Raw genomic sequence first — 17,082 nt, forward strand, 5'->3', positions numbered from 1 at the left:
CTGAGGCATAACAGAGGATTAAGGATCTGACTCATCACTTATGCTCATCAGTTGCAACTCCAGTATTTTCAGAGGAGTTGTATCAGTTTTCAAAAGAGAGAGAGAGAAAAAAAGAAAAAAAAAGAAAAAACCTCAGGCCTGAAGTGCTCATCATGTCAACGAACACAGAGCCATCCTCACCCATACGTTTGCATAATTATCTCCTGCAGTTGCATCTCTGGCTTCTGATTTTCAAAAAAAAAAAAAAAAAAGGCCTCTACTCCCATTCATCCTGATTCACAAACAAAATGTAATTCTTGTAAATGACTGCTCTCATCCCAGGGAAACGAGAGCCTCACTCTGCAGCAAGGAGGGAAATCAGGCTCTGAGCTGAGCCCCAGAGCCCCAGCATCAGCAGCTCTGTTTAGGGATGCAAAACAGCAGCTCTGGAATGCAGAGCTGTGCCACACGCCTTCGATCAAAATGGGGACAATTAATAAGAGCAGCCTGAAACTTCTGAAAATAAATCCGGCGTAATCAAATACTCACCGCTACACAAATTAGAGGAGGCAAGCTGAGAGCAGAATATCAACACATCGTTTCTTCAGGAGGCTTCAAGTTTCTCAGCTGGTTAAAGAGCCCCAAACCCCGACTCACTGTTCTACACAAGCTGCTCTTCCACTTATTGTCTGAAATTCTCTGCTGATAAAATAATTTTAATGGATGCTGGCAGTGAGCAAACCCAGTCGTTTTGCCACTTGGGTGAGTAACTTACTCTGCTTTACATCTCTGGGAAAGAGAGAGAGAACTTGAGATTGATCTTACAAGGCAAAAATATAATATAAATGGCAATTATTGTCATAATCCAAGTCTTACAAAAGGGACTGACCTCTGACTAAGCACAGGGCTGGCAGCCAGATACTTCTGAATTCTACTCAAGGCACGCACTGATTCACGCTGACACCTTATCTGTCTAACCCTAACCTTCCCTACTTCCAAAATCTGGGTTTCCTGCTATTGTTGCAATTCTACAGCAACAAGGCAGGAATTCAAACTCTGAGCCTGGATTCAAGGGCAGAATGAGGGATCAGCAGGACTAACAAACACAGAGAAAAACTGGAGTGGCAGCTGAGTGCTGAACCAGGGCCCAAAGCCCAGACCTGTGCCAAGAGCAAGGAGGAGCTCTTGGGTTTGGGAGCCAGAGACTAAACTTTGGATATATAAACTCTGTAACAGCTCTCAAAGCAGGACTTGTGTGCTTTAGTTACAGTAAATCTCATGGACACACTGAAATAGTGTAATCCATGTGAAGAAACAGTAATTTAAAAAGTCATCAATAAAACTGAGAAGTGGGCCTGCGCTAGAGACCAGACTGACACATCCCTGGAAGTGTCCAAGGCCAGGCTGGATGGGGTTTGGAGCAACCTGGGACAGTGGGAGGTGTCCCTGCCCATGGCAGGGGTGGGACAGGATGAGCTTTAAGGCCCCTTCCAACCCAAACCCAAAACATTCTGTGATTCTACAATAATTCATAACTTTCAGCCATCAAGATCACAGGGTACAGTGCTGTCTTCTGCTTCCTCCATTTCATTTCAAAATTTTACCAATCCTCTATTAAAATGTAGGCAGAGTCACAGAACTCTTCTCCAATAATTCTGCCACCTGGGGTATGTAAACACTCCAATCACAAGATCCCTGTGAGGCAGGCAATAACACTGCACTAATTTTTGTGACCAAGAGCTCCCAGAGAGGGGCTGGACTATGGACAAGTCCAAATGACTCCTCCAAAGTCACTCAGGAATTTTGCAACAAGGCAGAACAAGAGCCTGGCCTAACTCTGAGTCTCTTCTCACCACACACACAGGGTCCATCTGTAGCATTGCACATGACAGAGGGCAGGACAACTTCCAAGCAAAGCCATCACCACAATTTCCACCATCTCTTCCACACATAAAGAAAAAGAGACATTCTCAAGTATTTCAGGACCTTCATTCTCCTTCAGGACCTATCACCAGCACTAACAACTAAAACACTTTCTTAAAAGAGAAATTAATCACTTCAGAAAACTAAAATCCAAACCTAGAAAACAGCTGAACCTCACCTACCTCTCTGCTTTTGTGCTTAACTACAAAGCAAATTATGTTCCACTAGAAAAACAGTTTGCAAGTGCAGTATTACTGGCACAGCCTTAGTGAAGACAGAAATTACACTTGGAGAACTCAGGAACAGATAACAGCGTCTCCTTGAAGAAAATAAATCATAACAGCAAAAATCATGGGCTTCTGGCCACTGCTGCTTCCATACTGGAGTTTTATTTTAGTTAAAAGCACTTCAGAAAGAAATTAATATCCTAATTAATGCTCTTAATTAAGCAACAAACATGTCTTTGTGTAACCCAGACCCAAACCAGGGAAATTTCCTACATGACAGACAAGACCAAGTCTACATTCCACATTGCCAAGGCCACCACTAACCAATGTCCCCAAGTGTCACATCCACACAGCTTTTAAATCCCTCCAGGGAAGGGAATCCCCCACTTCCCTGGGCAGCTGTACCAAACCCTTTTGAGGAAAAAAAACATTCAACGAGAATTTTTTTTAGGTCACTTTTGCTATGAAATAATGAATTAACTCATCTGGTTTATCTTAAAGTGAAACCAAGGACCCAGGCAGAACATTGTTTCAGTTAAAGGAGCTAAAAAAGCCAAATTATCGCTCCCAGAGTCACTCACTATTTACACAATACCTTGTCACTGAAGACAAAAGGAGAAAATCAGCTGAGTTTTCTGTTACCTGAGTTTAATTAACCTGTTCTGTGTCACATTTCAAGGACACTGCACAGGCACAGCTCAGCCTGTGGTGATTTTCTGAGGCACCCTAAGTCCAGTGCCTGCTCTTCAATCTGGGCTGACTTGGTAGAGTTCAGAATCTTGTTCCTTTCTTCCTGGTGTTTTTCCCAAATGATGACAAGGCTTCAATCCAGTCCTTCTCTATCTGCATTATCCACCCTGATTTTCTTTTATTCACTCCCCAGCCTCCCCTGCCACTGCTGGCAGTTAAATTCATGAGCACTGGCCTGGTCATCCAGGTAAATTTGAAGTGATGACAGTGAAACTGTCTGGTTCTATCAGAAATCATACTTTGAGGGATGTAAAACATACTGATAGTTGTAACTCACTATTAACACATATTAATTAATCAATATGGACTACAAAGCTCAAGTAATTACTCCCATTTTTATGGGGAGCCAATAGAGATAAAGTTGTTGGCTACAGGACAGTTTGAGATGAATTCTTAAATCCTGAGAGGCCAAGATCAAGAGTTCTGGGTTCACACCACACCTCAAATCCCCTCCAGCACTGACTCTCATCCTACTAAGGGTAAAATGAGGCAGTGAAATGGTAACTTGCACCCAGGTAACTCCTACTCTTAGGAGTAACCCAACTAATCTCTTAACATAGCAGTTCTGTAACTCTTCAATCTTAATCTTAATCACTATTTAAATTCAAACTTTTAAATTTTTTAAGGCTCCATTTTCTTCTTTCCCCTTCACAATCCCATTTACCCTTTTTTAAAGATATCTGTGGTTTAATCTGGAAACTTTCTATCTAAATGGGTCATCTTGGCCCATTTCCTCTAATTTAACACTCTCTAATCCCCTCCAAATGAATTCCCCCCAGTTTTCCCTCAGTCAAAAATGATTCCCCTCTACTTCTACAGCATCTTCCATGGCCATACTGACTGCACATAAACTGGAATAAATCAAGGAAGCTGCTACTGCTCTGCTGGGAGGTGGCAGCAGAAAACTGCACAGGGGCAGAACATGACTGAAATTGAGCTAAAGCACAGGAAATTCAAGCTATGCAATTCCCAGGCTGGAAATTTCTGACCAAAGCCTGACACAAAGCTGTGAGATGTCCTTGTGCTCACTCCAAGCACAGAGCAGCTCTGAGGTCACCCAGCAAACTCCAAATTACTGGGATAACAAAGATGCCCAGGATGATGTGGCCTTACCTTCAGACTTCTCTCCTGCTGTGAACCAGATCTTTACAATTTCAAGTGGTGATTTTAATACTGAACTCCAACATACTTCCACAGCTAAAAGGAAGAAGAGGAGGTGGCTCAAGGGACTGGCAGCAAAGTAGGAAACCACCAGCAACAGAAAACCACTAATTAATGGCTTTTTGAAATCCATTGGAGTTTGGTTTCCAACACTAAATCCCTGTCAATCACTATTTTTTGCTGTGACTTCTTCTACAGAAGGTTGTGGCTGCACTGTCACTGTCACTATCCCTGCCCAAGGATACATGTTCATCCTTGAAATAATCCATCAAGGAAAATGTGATGGTAGTTCCTTGCTACCTATCCTGCAGAAAAGGTTTCTCTTTCCAGACCTGACAGAAGGAACAATCTGAAATCAAGAGGTCCAAGTATCTCAGGAATCTGATGGCAGGGGATGAGCATTTGGTTGTGCCTGTACCAGGGATATTGTGAACAGCCATGCAGGACTGGCCAGTGACAGCACAGTGCAGGTCAAGCCCTTCCTTTCAGCCTGACAAGCTTCAAAATTTGAATTAATTTGCTTATTTATTGAAGAAACAGCATGGAAACCAATGAAATTGAAGAGATATGACAGAACTGATTTGAAATTCCACAATGAGATTTGGACAATTGGCACTGAAGATAATTGAGTTGCTTGGACCAACACATCCAGGATTAGGTGAGGTGCCCCAGGTTTTCTGTCTCTGCCAGAGGCTACTAAATTGAAGGTGGCTCATCCCTTTCAGCAAGTCTAGAAATTTGAATTAATGGTGTGAAACTCTTTATCCCTCTCATCTGTTCAGTTGCTGTATGGAGATCTCTCCTTTAACACTGATTTTTCTCCGATCAAGACTGATTTTCTAAGAACTGCATCATTTTCCTTCTGTTTTGGTGACAGAAATGCAGAAGTACAAACAATACATGAGCCAGACCAAGTGAGCAATTCAAAGTTTCTACTCCTTAATTTAAATGTCCAGTTATTTTACTATTTCTGGTTTAAATTACTTCCCTGGTTTAAATCTTCCACTAAACCAGTGAAACTCTCTGACTCAGCCAACTGCTCATAATCACTGTAACATTTCTCTGCTTTTTTTAGACAATTTAACAGAAGAACACCACAAAATTACTCTTAATTGTTATGAGTTTCTTCAGCTTGTACTTACACTACTGGAAAAGTTCTGAGCATACTTTACATGAGGATGGGACGTTACAAAGCCTCTTGAGGGTCTTCAGTGTTATTCACCATTCTGGAAGACACAAGGAAAAGATCCAAGAACATTAGAGAGGTTTGGGAGAGGCAAAGGGATCCAATCACATCATTCTGGATAATCTGTCACTAGCCCAGACTCACAGACTTCAATGATTCTTATGGAGAAAGTTGATGTCTGGTGTTGTAATCAGTCCAGAGACAAAAATTTAAATTACAATTGATTTCTTTCGACCACAAGTAAATTAATCTATGCAATCATTTAGCCTTATGACAGTTACCTACCCTTTTAACTCACAAAAGCTATTAAAAGGATTATTTGGCCAACATCCTCAAAGAGCTCAGGAGACAGGTACTGTGTTCTGAGGAGGAATGACCTAATAGAATTTTCCTCAGCTATCACTGCTGATGTCTTTCTCCACAAACTAACACGGACTGAAAGTGCTCCAAAAGTCACACTATTAACCAAGAGGGAAGAGAAAAGCAGGATGTTATATCCAGGCAGAGCTGGGATAGAAAATGAGTGGATACAGCAGCACAGGGAGATGCAGGGGATAATTTTCTTCTGCTCCATCTGTAACATCAGCAATTGTGGATTGCTAATCCATGGAGAGCAGCCATGGATGGACAGATCTTGGCTGTTCTCAGTGGTTAAAAGTGGTCCAGACATTAGAGAATGACTGTTCCTCCCTCAACACCTGGTGAAGATGTTGGGGAAGAACTGCACCTCTCCCAGATGGAGCCCACTGGGCACACAGGGATGCAGAGATGGTTCGGCTGGAAAAGTCCTCTAAGATCACAGAACCCCAGAATGGTTTGGGTTGGAAGGGACCTTAAAGATCATCCTGTCCCTCCCCCTGCCATGGACAGGAACATCCTCCACTATCCCAGGTTGCTCCAAGCCCCATCCAACCCGGGCTTGGACACTTCCAGGGATCCAGGGGCAGCCACAGCTTCTCTGGGAAACGTCTGTCAGGGCCTCCCCACCCTCACAGGGAACAATTCCTTCCCAATATCCCATCCATTCCCTGTGTCCTGTCCCTCCATCCCTTGTCCCAGTCCCTCTCCAGGAGCCCCTTTAGGCCCTGGAAGGGGCTCTGAGCTCTCCCTGGAGCCTTCTCCAGGCTGAACATTCCCAGCTCTCCCAGTGTGGCTCCAGAGGGGATCCAGAACACAGAGCAGCTCCGTGGCCTCCTCTGGTTTCACTCCAACAGCTCCACACCTTCCCATGACTTTCTTCATGCTGAGGACCCCAGAGCTGGACAAAGAATTCTACCTGAGGTCTCACAAAGCAGAGGTCTCACAGAGCACAGGAGGAAAATCACCTCCATCAAGACCATCAAGTCAAATTGTTACCCCAGCACTCCCAAGTGCCACATCCACACAGCTGCTAAATCCCTCCAGAGATGGTGATATCATCTCCTCATGGTTTTTTCCCCCTTTATTCCTCCATAAAGAACCTCATGAACTTTCAGGACCAAAGTTGGGGCTGAATGAGCTTTCCCAGAAGTGGAAGCACTCAGCTTTTGACCACCAGCTTTCCTGGGAGGTTCAAGCCTGTCCATAAGAGCCTTCTCCCACCCAGCTGTGGCCAGGGAAAGCTCTGGGTGTTTCCAGGGAGGGGAGGGGCTGAGGGTTGGCTGCTGCTCTTCCAGAACAACCCACCTGGCCCACGCTGAGGGCCTGAGCTGCCTCTTTCTCTCCAGGAATGAGGTGACCAAGATGAATGGCCCCAGCAGACCCCCAGAGGCCACGTCCAGAGAGAATCACTGACACCCAACCACTGAGGGATGGAAGAGCCCAACACCCAGGTCCCTCCCCGTCAGCCACCCCAAACCTTTCAGAGACACTCCCCCACCAAACCCCTCCTCTGTCCAATCTCTTAACTGCATTTTAAACATATTCCCCCCGAGGCAGTCACAAAAAACATGAGATCATGCTGCTGACTTCTTGCCAAATTTTAATACAGAGAGCTGTTTTGTTTTCCAAAGAGGAACAAATTAGACTTGAATATATACAAACTTTCTGAAGGTCAGAGGGGCTCATGATAAAGAACTGGATTCCTCAGAGAAAGATCTGCTTCCAGGGTGAGGGGTATGGATGTAGCAAAGAAGAAAACCCAGAAAGGAAAAAAAAAATCACCTTCCATCATCATGAAATGCAGGATTAAAAGTAGAACATGAAGAGATGAGATAAGAGAAGCAAAGAAAAGGCTGCTGTAAGTCAGGTTTTGAGATGACAAAGGCAGGAGGATGATATTAGTGATAGCAATGAAAGAGGAAAAAGCTGGTATGGACCTCAGATGTTTTAAGAGAAGAGCCATTAGGATCCAGACCAAATTTGGGACGTGATTAGAGGAGGAAGATGAGCTTTTCCAAGAGACTGCAGATCTGGGAGTGCAGACAGAGGACGACAGGATTTCAGCAGAAATAAACAGCAGAAAATCCATGAGAAAATAGAGATAATTCTCTAGTTTTGTTACATTTAAGTGTCAAGCAGGTTTACTACACTCAGAATTCAACCACAGATGAAGCAAGGAAGGACAGGAGGGCTCAGGTCTGCCTTGGGAGCAGGGCTGGTGAAAGCAAGCCCAGCTCCAGAGAAAGGAGAGGAAGCTGGTGCTTCCTCCGGCCGCTGCCAGCCCCAGCGGCCGCTATTGAAAAGGGGCACAAACAGTCTTTGACTCCACGTTGGTCTAAAGTTCAGTGGCACAGAAATACCTTCCCCACCCCCAGACACATGTGAGAAGTTGCTTCAATGCTTTTGTAGCTTAAGGGCACATCAGGCAGGGAACAAGCAAAGCCTTCACCTAAAATCGGAGTCAAAACAATTCAGTCCTGACCAACATAAATTCCATCAGCAACAAATCCTGACTCTGAACCGTGAGTCAATATCCCTCTTTCCCTCAGCCTCCTTTTAGCACCAAAGCACTCTGAGGCAGGTGTCACCACTCTTTGTGGTGATATGGGAGTAAGAACTCACAAACCTTTGCCCTTTTCGCATTATTCATTAAATAAATTATCTGCTAAGCCAGGGAAAACACAACCAGCTCCCCTTCCTATTTCTGGTTGAGACAATAAAAAAGAAACAGTCACTATTAATATGGAAATCATGGCTGCAGTTGTAGAATCAGATGTAATGAACAATCTTGTCCCCAGCTTAAGTTGCTATAAAGGCAGCTTAAATTTACAATGGATGAGTCTTCATGGCAATCTGTTTTTCAGATATTAAAAATCTCATTTTCTCAGTGCCAAGGACAAGTGGAAGTGTGAAGCACTGGAGTATCAACTCTGCATTTGTCTCACTTGACATGAAATCATTCTCATTTTAGTTCTGATTTTTAATACATTCTTGGGATCCCCTTCAGTTTTCTTCATTTCTCACTGTGTGCAATTAAATGTTTTGAAGTAGAGTTCACCCTGATCCACAACACCCAGCAGAAGCAAGGAGAAAGTCACTTGGTAAAGATGAGGCTGATATCACTTACTTGGGAAGAGAAACTAATTTTCTCTTTTAATTTCTGAGTGACTCACACAGTATAAAAAATTTTTTTAAAAAGCCATCACTTCGTACTTCACTAATACCTTCCTTGGTGAGTTCTTAAAATGGGATTTACAAATAACAAACTAAAAGCTTTTGTCCCTGGGGAAGACAAACATCAACATTTTGACCTAAGTGAAACATGAACAGAGGGGCTGAATTCTTGGCTTAAAGCCACCCAGGGCAGTGTCAGTGGCTGAACACAGCAGAGGCCCCGGCACTGCAATTGTCACACCACTCCTGAAATGCAGAACCACCAAGAAATTCAGCCCTAAGAACAAAGTTCTACCACTGCTGAACAGGCAGCAAAGGCATATCCCCAACTCCATGCATAATTATAAACCAATACTCTCCTAGAAACAGCAAAAATTTTAAAATTTAGGCCTTTTACTCAATGTACAGCTTAAGGTCTGTAGAAATTGTGAGGTCTTCTGGGCAGACCCTGTGCACACGTGTGTACACGTGTCCATGAAGATGTGTTGGGGAGGTTCAGGCTGGACATCAGGAGGAATTTCTTCATGGAAAGGGTTGTTAAACATTGGAATGGGCCCAGGGAGGTGCTGGAGGTGCCCAAGGCACAACTGGATGCATCACTCAATGCTTTAGTCTGGGTGACAAGCATCTGCCAAAGGTGGGAATCATTCCAACTGGATGATTTTGGAGGTGTTTTCCAATCTTAATGATTTTGGATTCAACAGGCTTCTCTACATTGAGGCCAGTGTGAAGTAAAGCTGTTACCTGGTTTAACTTCTGTCCCAGGACATCCTGCCTCAAAACCAGCAAGAGACCAAGGATCCGTCCACTCCAGTTCATTCTGGTGATTAATCACCCTCTCCACTACAAATTCATACTTGATTTCTACTTTGAATGTGTCTGGCTTCACATTCCAGACAGCTCTCCTCTGCCAGCTCCAAGTCCTTTATTCCTGGGAGATGTTCAGACAGGCTCTTATTTACCCAGTGCTTTTCAAAGTCCAGGTACTGCATTTGTATCAAAACTCAAATTCTTCTGGGTACACGCACAAAAGTAGGACTAATGTCCAAAATACTGGAGCTAATCTAGGACTCTCTAGCCCATTTTCCCAAAATAGGCATATTAGGAAAAAAAAATTTAAAAAAAGCTCTGCCATATGACTCAAGGATGTGTTTTATTTGTGCCCTGGGAAGCAAGGCCAGGAACCTTCTCCAGGCACTGCCACCTCCTGAGCACACCCCACGGCTTGGTGACGTGCAGCATCCAGTTCCACGTGGAAATCCTTTTATCCAAGCTCCCTGCTCGAGCAGGGACACCAAAACCAGTTGTTCGGGACCATGTCCTGAGTATCTTCAAAATTTAAGACTTCATTCTCTCTGAGCAACCTGCGTCAGTGAGCGGAAACACTTTTTGTGAACACAAAAAATCCTTGGAAAAAATGCTCAGAAGTCACCTCCAGCCGCTGCTATTTTCATTCTTACTGTGACTGTGTTGTTTACCAAACCTTTCACAGTACAACCCTGGAGCAGGCCATATTTTGGGATTATGGTGAGGGATTGCAGCAGCTCCTTAACAAGTTAACAAGTTTACAATTTTTTTTTTTATGGAATCTTTTTTTCTCTGAACTCTGAGGGGAAAACATTGGCAGAAACCTCTCCCCTTTAGAAAACAAACACCTCATTCTTATGATACAGCCACAGCTTATCATTTATTACAGGTAAACGCAGAAAAGCAAATAAATGATTGCTCCTACAATACGCCCTGCAGCACATTTGCACAGGACAATTAGCCAAGGATCACCGTCAAAACTCTTTCTCCCTTCTTCTCTCTCCCAAATCCCAAGCAGAAGAAACCTCCTTGCCCAGATTTATTGGAATTTCCTAGAGCACGAGGCAGAGGCCAGGCTCCATTTTGAGGCAGACTGGCAACAGATCCCACTTAAGAAAAACTGAGGTCACAAAATCATGAAGTTCCCTAAACTCTAAGGTTTCCAGAAAGGCAGAAATGACCATCAGTGAAAGGACCCTGGAGCTGCACCAGAAGCCCCAGAGTTCCATCAAAGGCAATGCAATCCCAGTAAAAGGATGTCATTTAGTGTTTCTTTGTCCTTAATGGCAACTGGAAATGAAATTCTGTCACCAATCCACCCCTGCAGACCCATGTGAGCAGAGCACCTGGGCTGTACTTTGGTTTTTGCTTACAACTGAGCTTCCAGCCTTAACATCCCAACCTCCTGTATCTCCTGGATTGCTGCATGTTAACCCCTCCAATCATGGCTAAAAATTTGCCTGGAATCAAAGACCAGACTTGAATTGGCTTTTCCAGCTGAAATGACATGTAAATGTCACCAGCAGAAGAATGGCACAAACTCCAGACCAGTAGGGACAGCCAATGACTGCTAAAACTCCATTTCCTGAGGGATCAAACAGGTTCTGAGCCACCTCAGATCACTCTGAGCACTGAAATGGGGGAGGAAGAGTGAATTAGGAACCGCCTGACTCCTACAGAGCTACAAGAGGCAAGACAGGCCCTGGAGTGGAACTGAGATTTAAAACCCCCACATGACACCAGCAGGGTTTGCACCTTGAACTCCAGGTACACTCCAAGGAACACTTCTTCATCCATCCAACAAAACTGATGGATGGGAGACTGCCAAGTCCTTGAGTCCAAACATACAATAAATGAGAGGCTCCTTCAAAAACCATCCAATTAACACTAATTACCTTGGCAGTTTTCTGTGAGGGACACAGGAGCCCTGGACATGCCTAGTCTAGTGAAGTGAGGTGCTGTATTGCCCAGCACAACCTCTGCACGCCATGAATCCACCTCCACTGCAGACTGCTTGTCCCAAAGGGCATTCAGGAGTCCACCAGGAAGAGAACTCAGAGATTCTGTGTGGGAAAGGGTAGGTTCAACAAGGAACACTGCAGAAGACACAACAGCTCCAAGAAATCCACCTGGACAGGAAGGGACCTTCCTTCATCCCTGACTCTCCAGGAACACCTCTGTAGATGCCCCAAACCCTCTTTAGTGGAACTCCAGAAACTGCACATGGCATTGGGTCCTTGACAAAGGGAGATTAATTGCAAGACAAGGACTTTGAAATGTGTTGATTGAATCAAACTTGATTTCCTTTTTATTTGACTTGATTTTAACTTTTCCTGTGCCAGATCAGGGAACTCTTCCAAAAGCTGCATTTTTTTTTTTCATAGAGTGGTCCACCACGCTTGGAATTTGCATTTGCATGGATGTAAAACCCTTGGCAGGGACAGAGAACTGCAACTACACAATCCAGTGAAGATGCTCAATAAAAGAAGCACATTCAGGTGAACTGAGTTCAAGAATCTACACCCAGCTGCTGACCCAAAAAAAGAAACCAGAATTGTATCTGCCATCACTTGTACCAGGAACAAGCAAGAGAAACAAGTCATGCTTCACAATCCTTTATTTTTGCACTGCTGTATGGCACAAGAAAAAGTATTTGGAGGAAAGTGGTATTGCTTGACAATAGCAAATTCACTGCATAAAATTTAAGTATTATCTGTTTTAAAACAGGCTTTGGATTTAAGATCATCATTACTTTTTCCCCAAAAAGCAATGTGATAAAATGCTGTACAAACAATAAACTTGGTTGGAACTTTACAAAATATAAAATGGTGTTCTGAAAAATGCTGTGAGCTCTCAGTTACTTGTAATAAAATAAGAATGCAGCTCTTTTTCACCTCCAAAAAAAAGAAGTCTACATAAAAATTGTGCCATAAAAGGAGGCTGAGAGCAGGGCAGAGTCACCAGGGTCTGGTGGTCATTTCTGCAGGAGGTCACAGGGCACCCAGGGCACCCATCTGTTGTTCACTTCAGAACACAAGGAGTTATCTGAGAATCCTGAGTGTGCCAGGGATGCTGGAGCAGGGCTGGGCTGTGGCAGACATGTCCCCACTGCAGCAGCACAGATCAAACACGTCCCCTCTCCCCGCTCCACCCCGTGCCCTTGTCAACCTGTTGTGCTGAAAATATCGATCTGCGGCTCCACCGTCCTTTTCTGCTTCCCCTCTTCTTCCTCCCAGCTGACCTGGACTTTGATCAGCTTCCCCTCTACAGGAATTATCCATGGCAAGCAAAGAGGCCGATCAAAGTTTCCTTTTTCACAGCTTTGCCAGAAAGCCTGAGGGGCTCTGCCACCCCTGCAGAGGAACACGGAGCAGCAGACACAAGGGAGAGGATGAGCTTGATGAGCTTTTAGTCCAAGGTGAAGCTGTGCTCTGGTGACTTTATACCAGAGACTTCAGCTTGTTTCTACCCAGTGACTCATGGGGACAGAGATGACTTGTCCCTGCACGGGGCAGGGGTGACACTCATTCCATGTGTGACACCCACCCTGCTGAACTGCAGGTGGGAGCTGCTGATGTCCTGACCTGAGCACAGTGTCCTGTCAAAGCCATGTGAAACAAAATACAGATTCCAAAGTTAAGAGCTAGAGAATCATGGAATCACAGGATGGCTTGTTCTGGAAGGGACCTTAAAGCTCATCCAGTGTCATTCTGTGTCATGGGTGGGGACACCTTCCACTATCCCAGGCTGCTCCAAGCCCTGTCCAACCCAGCCTTGGACACCTTCAGGGATCCAGGGACAGCCACAGTTTCTCTGGGAATTCCATCCCAGGGCCTCCCCACCCTCACAGCCAAGAATTCCCTCTCAATATTCCATCCAGGCCTGCCCTCTGGCAGGGGGAAGCAATTCCTTGTGTCCTATCCCTCAGGTTCTTGACCAAATTCCCTCTCCAGTTTCTGCTGGCCCCTTCATACCCCTTGTTAAACGCTTTTCTCCCAAAAATACATAAAATATTCCCAAGCACCTACTAGAAATGGCAGTAACATCCAAGCAAACCTCAGCTGGATGCTCCAGCCACATTCCAAAAGCAAGCACAGTCACTGCCCCTACCTTAGCCCAGACCACACACCCAAATGGAGATCACTCGCCAGCTAAATATTATTCTTTCAAAGGCCTCCTCCTGCTTAACATATTAACAGGATTTATAGGAGTGACTGTCTGGAACACTGCTTAACAATGCTAATAGCAGAGTTCCAAGAAATCAGTAGTTTGGCAATTGCAAATCCAGCAATACACGCTGAAGTATGTGCTCACGCTTGCTAAACCTGTAATCCGAGTTCTCTCTTTTTTTTTTCCCTCCCCATAATAAGTGGTTTAAATTTAGTAGGAATGATTCACTTGCTGCAGGTTCACTTGCTTTATTTCTTTTCCTTTTTTTTTTTTTTTTTTGCACTTGGAATCCATCTTGGATGCCATCAAACAGGAAGGTTGGAGGAGGGAGGCAGAACCTGGCTTTTTAAAGAAAAGCCAATCTATAACACTGAGCATCTTCTGTAATTTTAAGTTAAGTATCTCCATAACTCCAATTTTCTCCTTCAATAAGCAGCAGATGCAGGGCAGACACAGACCCAAGTAGGGATCTAGTGGCGCTTGTGCTATAAAAGCTGAGTCCAGGCTAAAGAATAGACCATTCCCTCTAGTCTTAACAAATACTCCATCCCCAGATGTTCTGCTCCAGCACTGGGATCCCAAAATCCCAAATTACTGAGGTTGAAAAAGGCCTCCAAGTTCATTGAATCCAAGCTGTGACTGAACCCCACCTTGTCACCAGTCCAGAGCACTGAGTGCCACATCCAGCCCTTCCTTGGGCACCTGCAGGGATGGGGACTCCAAACCTCCCTGGCAGACCCTTCCAATGCCTGACCATCCTTTTAAGAAATTCCTAATATCCAATCTAAACCTCCTCTGGCACAACTTGGGGCAATTTCCTCTTGTCCTGTTTTTACCTGAGAGAAGAGACCAATCCCCACCTGGCTGCTCCCTTCTGTCAGGGAGCTGTAGATCCAGCTGGGACCCTCCTGTGCAGTCCAGGCCTTCCTTGGACACCTCCAGGGATGGGGACTCCACACCTCCCTGGCAGATCCTTCCAATGCCTGACCATCCTTTTTAGAAATTGTTCCTAATATCCAATCTAAACCTCCCCTGGCACAGCTTGAGGTAATTTCCTCTTGTCCTGTCTGTTTTTACCTGGGAGAAGAGGCCAATTCCCCTCAGCTGCTCCCTCCTGTCAGGGAGTTGCAGATCCAGCTGGGACCTTCCTGTGTCATTCTCAATCTCACCAAGCTGAGCAGCACCTTTGCTTTGCTTGAGTCAGGCTTGGGGACAAGGAATCATGGCCTCCCAGGATGGTTTGGATTGGAAAGGACCTCAAAACTCATCCCATTCCATCCCCCTGTCAAAGGCAGGGACACCTTCCACTATCCCAGGTTGCTCCAAGCCCCATCCAACCTGGCCTTGGACACTTCCAGGGATCCAGGGGCAGCCACAGCTTCTCTGGGCACCCCGTGCCAGGGCCTCACCGCCCTCACAGGGAAGAATTTCTCCCCAAAACAGAATCCAAACCTACTCTCAGCTTAAAACCATTCCCCTTGTCCTGTGCAGAACTCTGGCAGGTGGCTTTTGACGCATGGAAGGGGCCAGGGAAGGAGAGAGGCAGCAGAGCAGGTGGCAGCTTTGGGACAGCACCAGAGGATTATTACGGCAAAACTCTGCTAAATATATCAGCAGTGCAAAGTAGGTGGGTCAGAACATCCCTCCAAGAGAAATCCAGATTTGGAAGCATAGCCCAAGTGACAAGGTATACGTTCAAAGTAGGTATAAGCACAAACATAAGGGCTTCAAGCAAGAACACTCAGAGGATTTGGAGTTTCCCTTCCCCCCTCACACATACATATTCAGCCAAAAGCACAACACAAGTGTGCAATGGAAAATACTCTTTAGGAAAAAGGCAAGGAAAATAAACGCATGCACAGAGAGGTGAACTGACCTCCAGTCTCAACTGAAACTGTTTAGGAAGCTTCAGACCAAATTTAGACTGAGCTATCGGCCTAAACCCCCTCACCTGTGAGTGGGCTGAGACTCAGCAACTCATCCCATGTGTGACACCAATCCTGTGTATTCCCTGAGCCCTCAGGACTGCCAGAGCGCTATAAACCAAAATACTGATTCTAAAGTCAAGGATTAGAGAACCACAGAATAGTGTGGGACAGAAAGGTTGTTTCAGCTCACCCTTAAACATGACACCTTCCACTATCCCAGGGTGCTCCAAGCCCTGCCCAGCCTGGCCTTGGACACTTCCAGGGATCCAGGGGCAGCCACAGCTTCTGTGGGCACCCTGTGCCAGGGCCTCCCCACCCTCACAGCCAAGAATTTCTCCCTGATATCCAACCTAAACCTACTCTTTCTCAGAAAGAACCATTCAGTAAGATGAGGACAAGAAAGTGAAGTTGTATGATGGAGGCTTCTGAAAAACTGATGAATTTCATTGGGCTGTGACAGAGTTCTGCTGAATCCTCCAACAGGAAATCCAGCTTCAGCTGTGGGTATGTATTGGAAGTGTTGATAAAAGCCAAAATTGCAGAACATTTGGAAATGCATAATTTAGTAGAGGACATTCAGTACGGATTCATAAAAGGAAGGTCATGCCTGACAAATCTGCTGAAATCCTTTTTATTATACGACCAAATCGTTAGGTTAGACAAGAGTGAAACAGTGGACATAAGTTATCAGGATCTCAGGAAAGCATTTGATTTTGTACCACTCAGGCTGATTTACAAAGTCATAAAGTATTGTGCAGGGAGAAGGAATTGAAATGGATTAAAGAACATTTTAGGGATAGGCACAAAGGCAGCAGAGTGAGTGGAAGGAATCTGAAACAGAGAGGTGTAAAGGTCAGGCTGCTGCTAAAGGTATAAGAACAGGCTCTGAGAATTGTAAAACTTCAGCTCAGCTACCACTTGAGAGCCAAGAACAGCTGAATTTGGTGGCAGAACTGCAGAAGGATATTACTAGTGGTAGTAAATTTGGAGGAAATCAGGTGCAGAAACTGGCACTTGCCAAAGTGCTGCACTAACCTGTGGGATTCACCTGTACTAGAGCTGAGGTGTGAAGGGAACTTCTGGCTGGGAATCCACACTCATTTTAAAAAGGATTCAGTAATTTTATGGTCATTAATAAAATCTGCAGCTACGCCTGCTGTGGTAATGATTTGGGTAATTAAATCTGAAGCTTCTGGGAATTAAGCTGATGGCCTGAAAGGGTCAAAAAGAAAACTCCTCTGGTGCTTAATCAGAGGAGCTCTGCAAGCTGGATGGGTGCATTAATTGTCCCGTACTGGCCACAATGTGACACACAAAGCTACATCCAGTGGCTCTCTGGGCTCATCCAGCTCAACTCTCCACAGAAATCACCACGACTTCATTCATGCAGGACACACCAAAAGATACCAGCGTGGCT

General features: G+C 44.9%; 1 protein-coding gene across 12 annotated transcripts in view; it reads right to left on the minus strand.

Annotated features, from left to right (window-relative positions):
* The window catches only part of HMBOX1 (homeobox containing 1), a 123,401-nt gene that overhangs the window by 70,038 nt on the left and 36,281 nt on the right, over positions 1–17,082 (minus strand). For 11 of the 12 annotated variants that reach the window (XM_064709967.1, XM_064709963.1, XM_064709966.1 and 8 more), the window contains exon 2: positions 5,183–5,266. In XM_064709967.1, the coding sequence (XP_064566037.1) occupies positions 5,183–5,205 (23 nt within the window). In that variant the 5' untranslated portion in view covers positions 5,206–5,266. Of the gene's footprint in view, positions 1–3,992; positions 4,077–5,182; positions 5,267–17,082 lie in introns of all 12 variants that reach the window. The other variant, XM_064709965.1, reaches the window with a different exon arrangement.

This window comes from Zonotrichia leucophrys, chromosome 3 (genome assembly GCF_028769735.1).
Source record: "Zonotrichia leucophrys gambelii isolate GWCS_2022_RI chromosome 3, RI_Zleu_2.0, whole genome shotgun sequence".
In the NCBI taxonomy this organism is placed as follows: Eukaryota; Metazoa; Chordata; class Aves; order Passeriformes; family Passerellidae; genus Zonotrichia; species Zonotrichia leucophrys.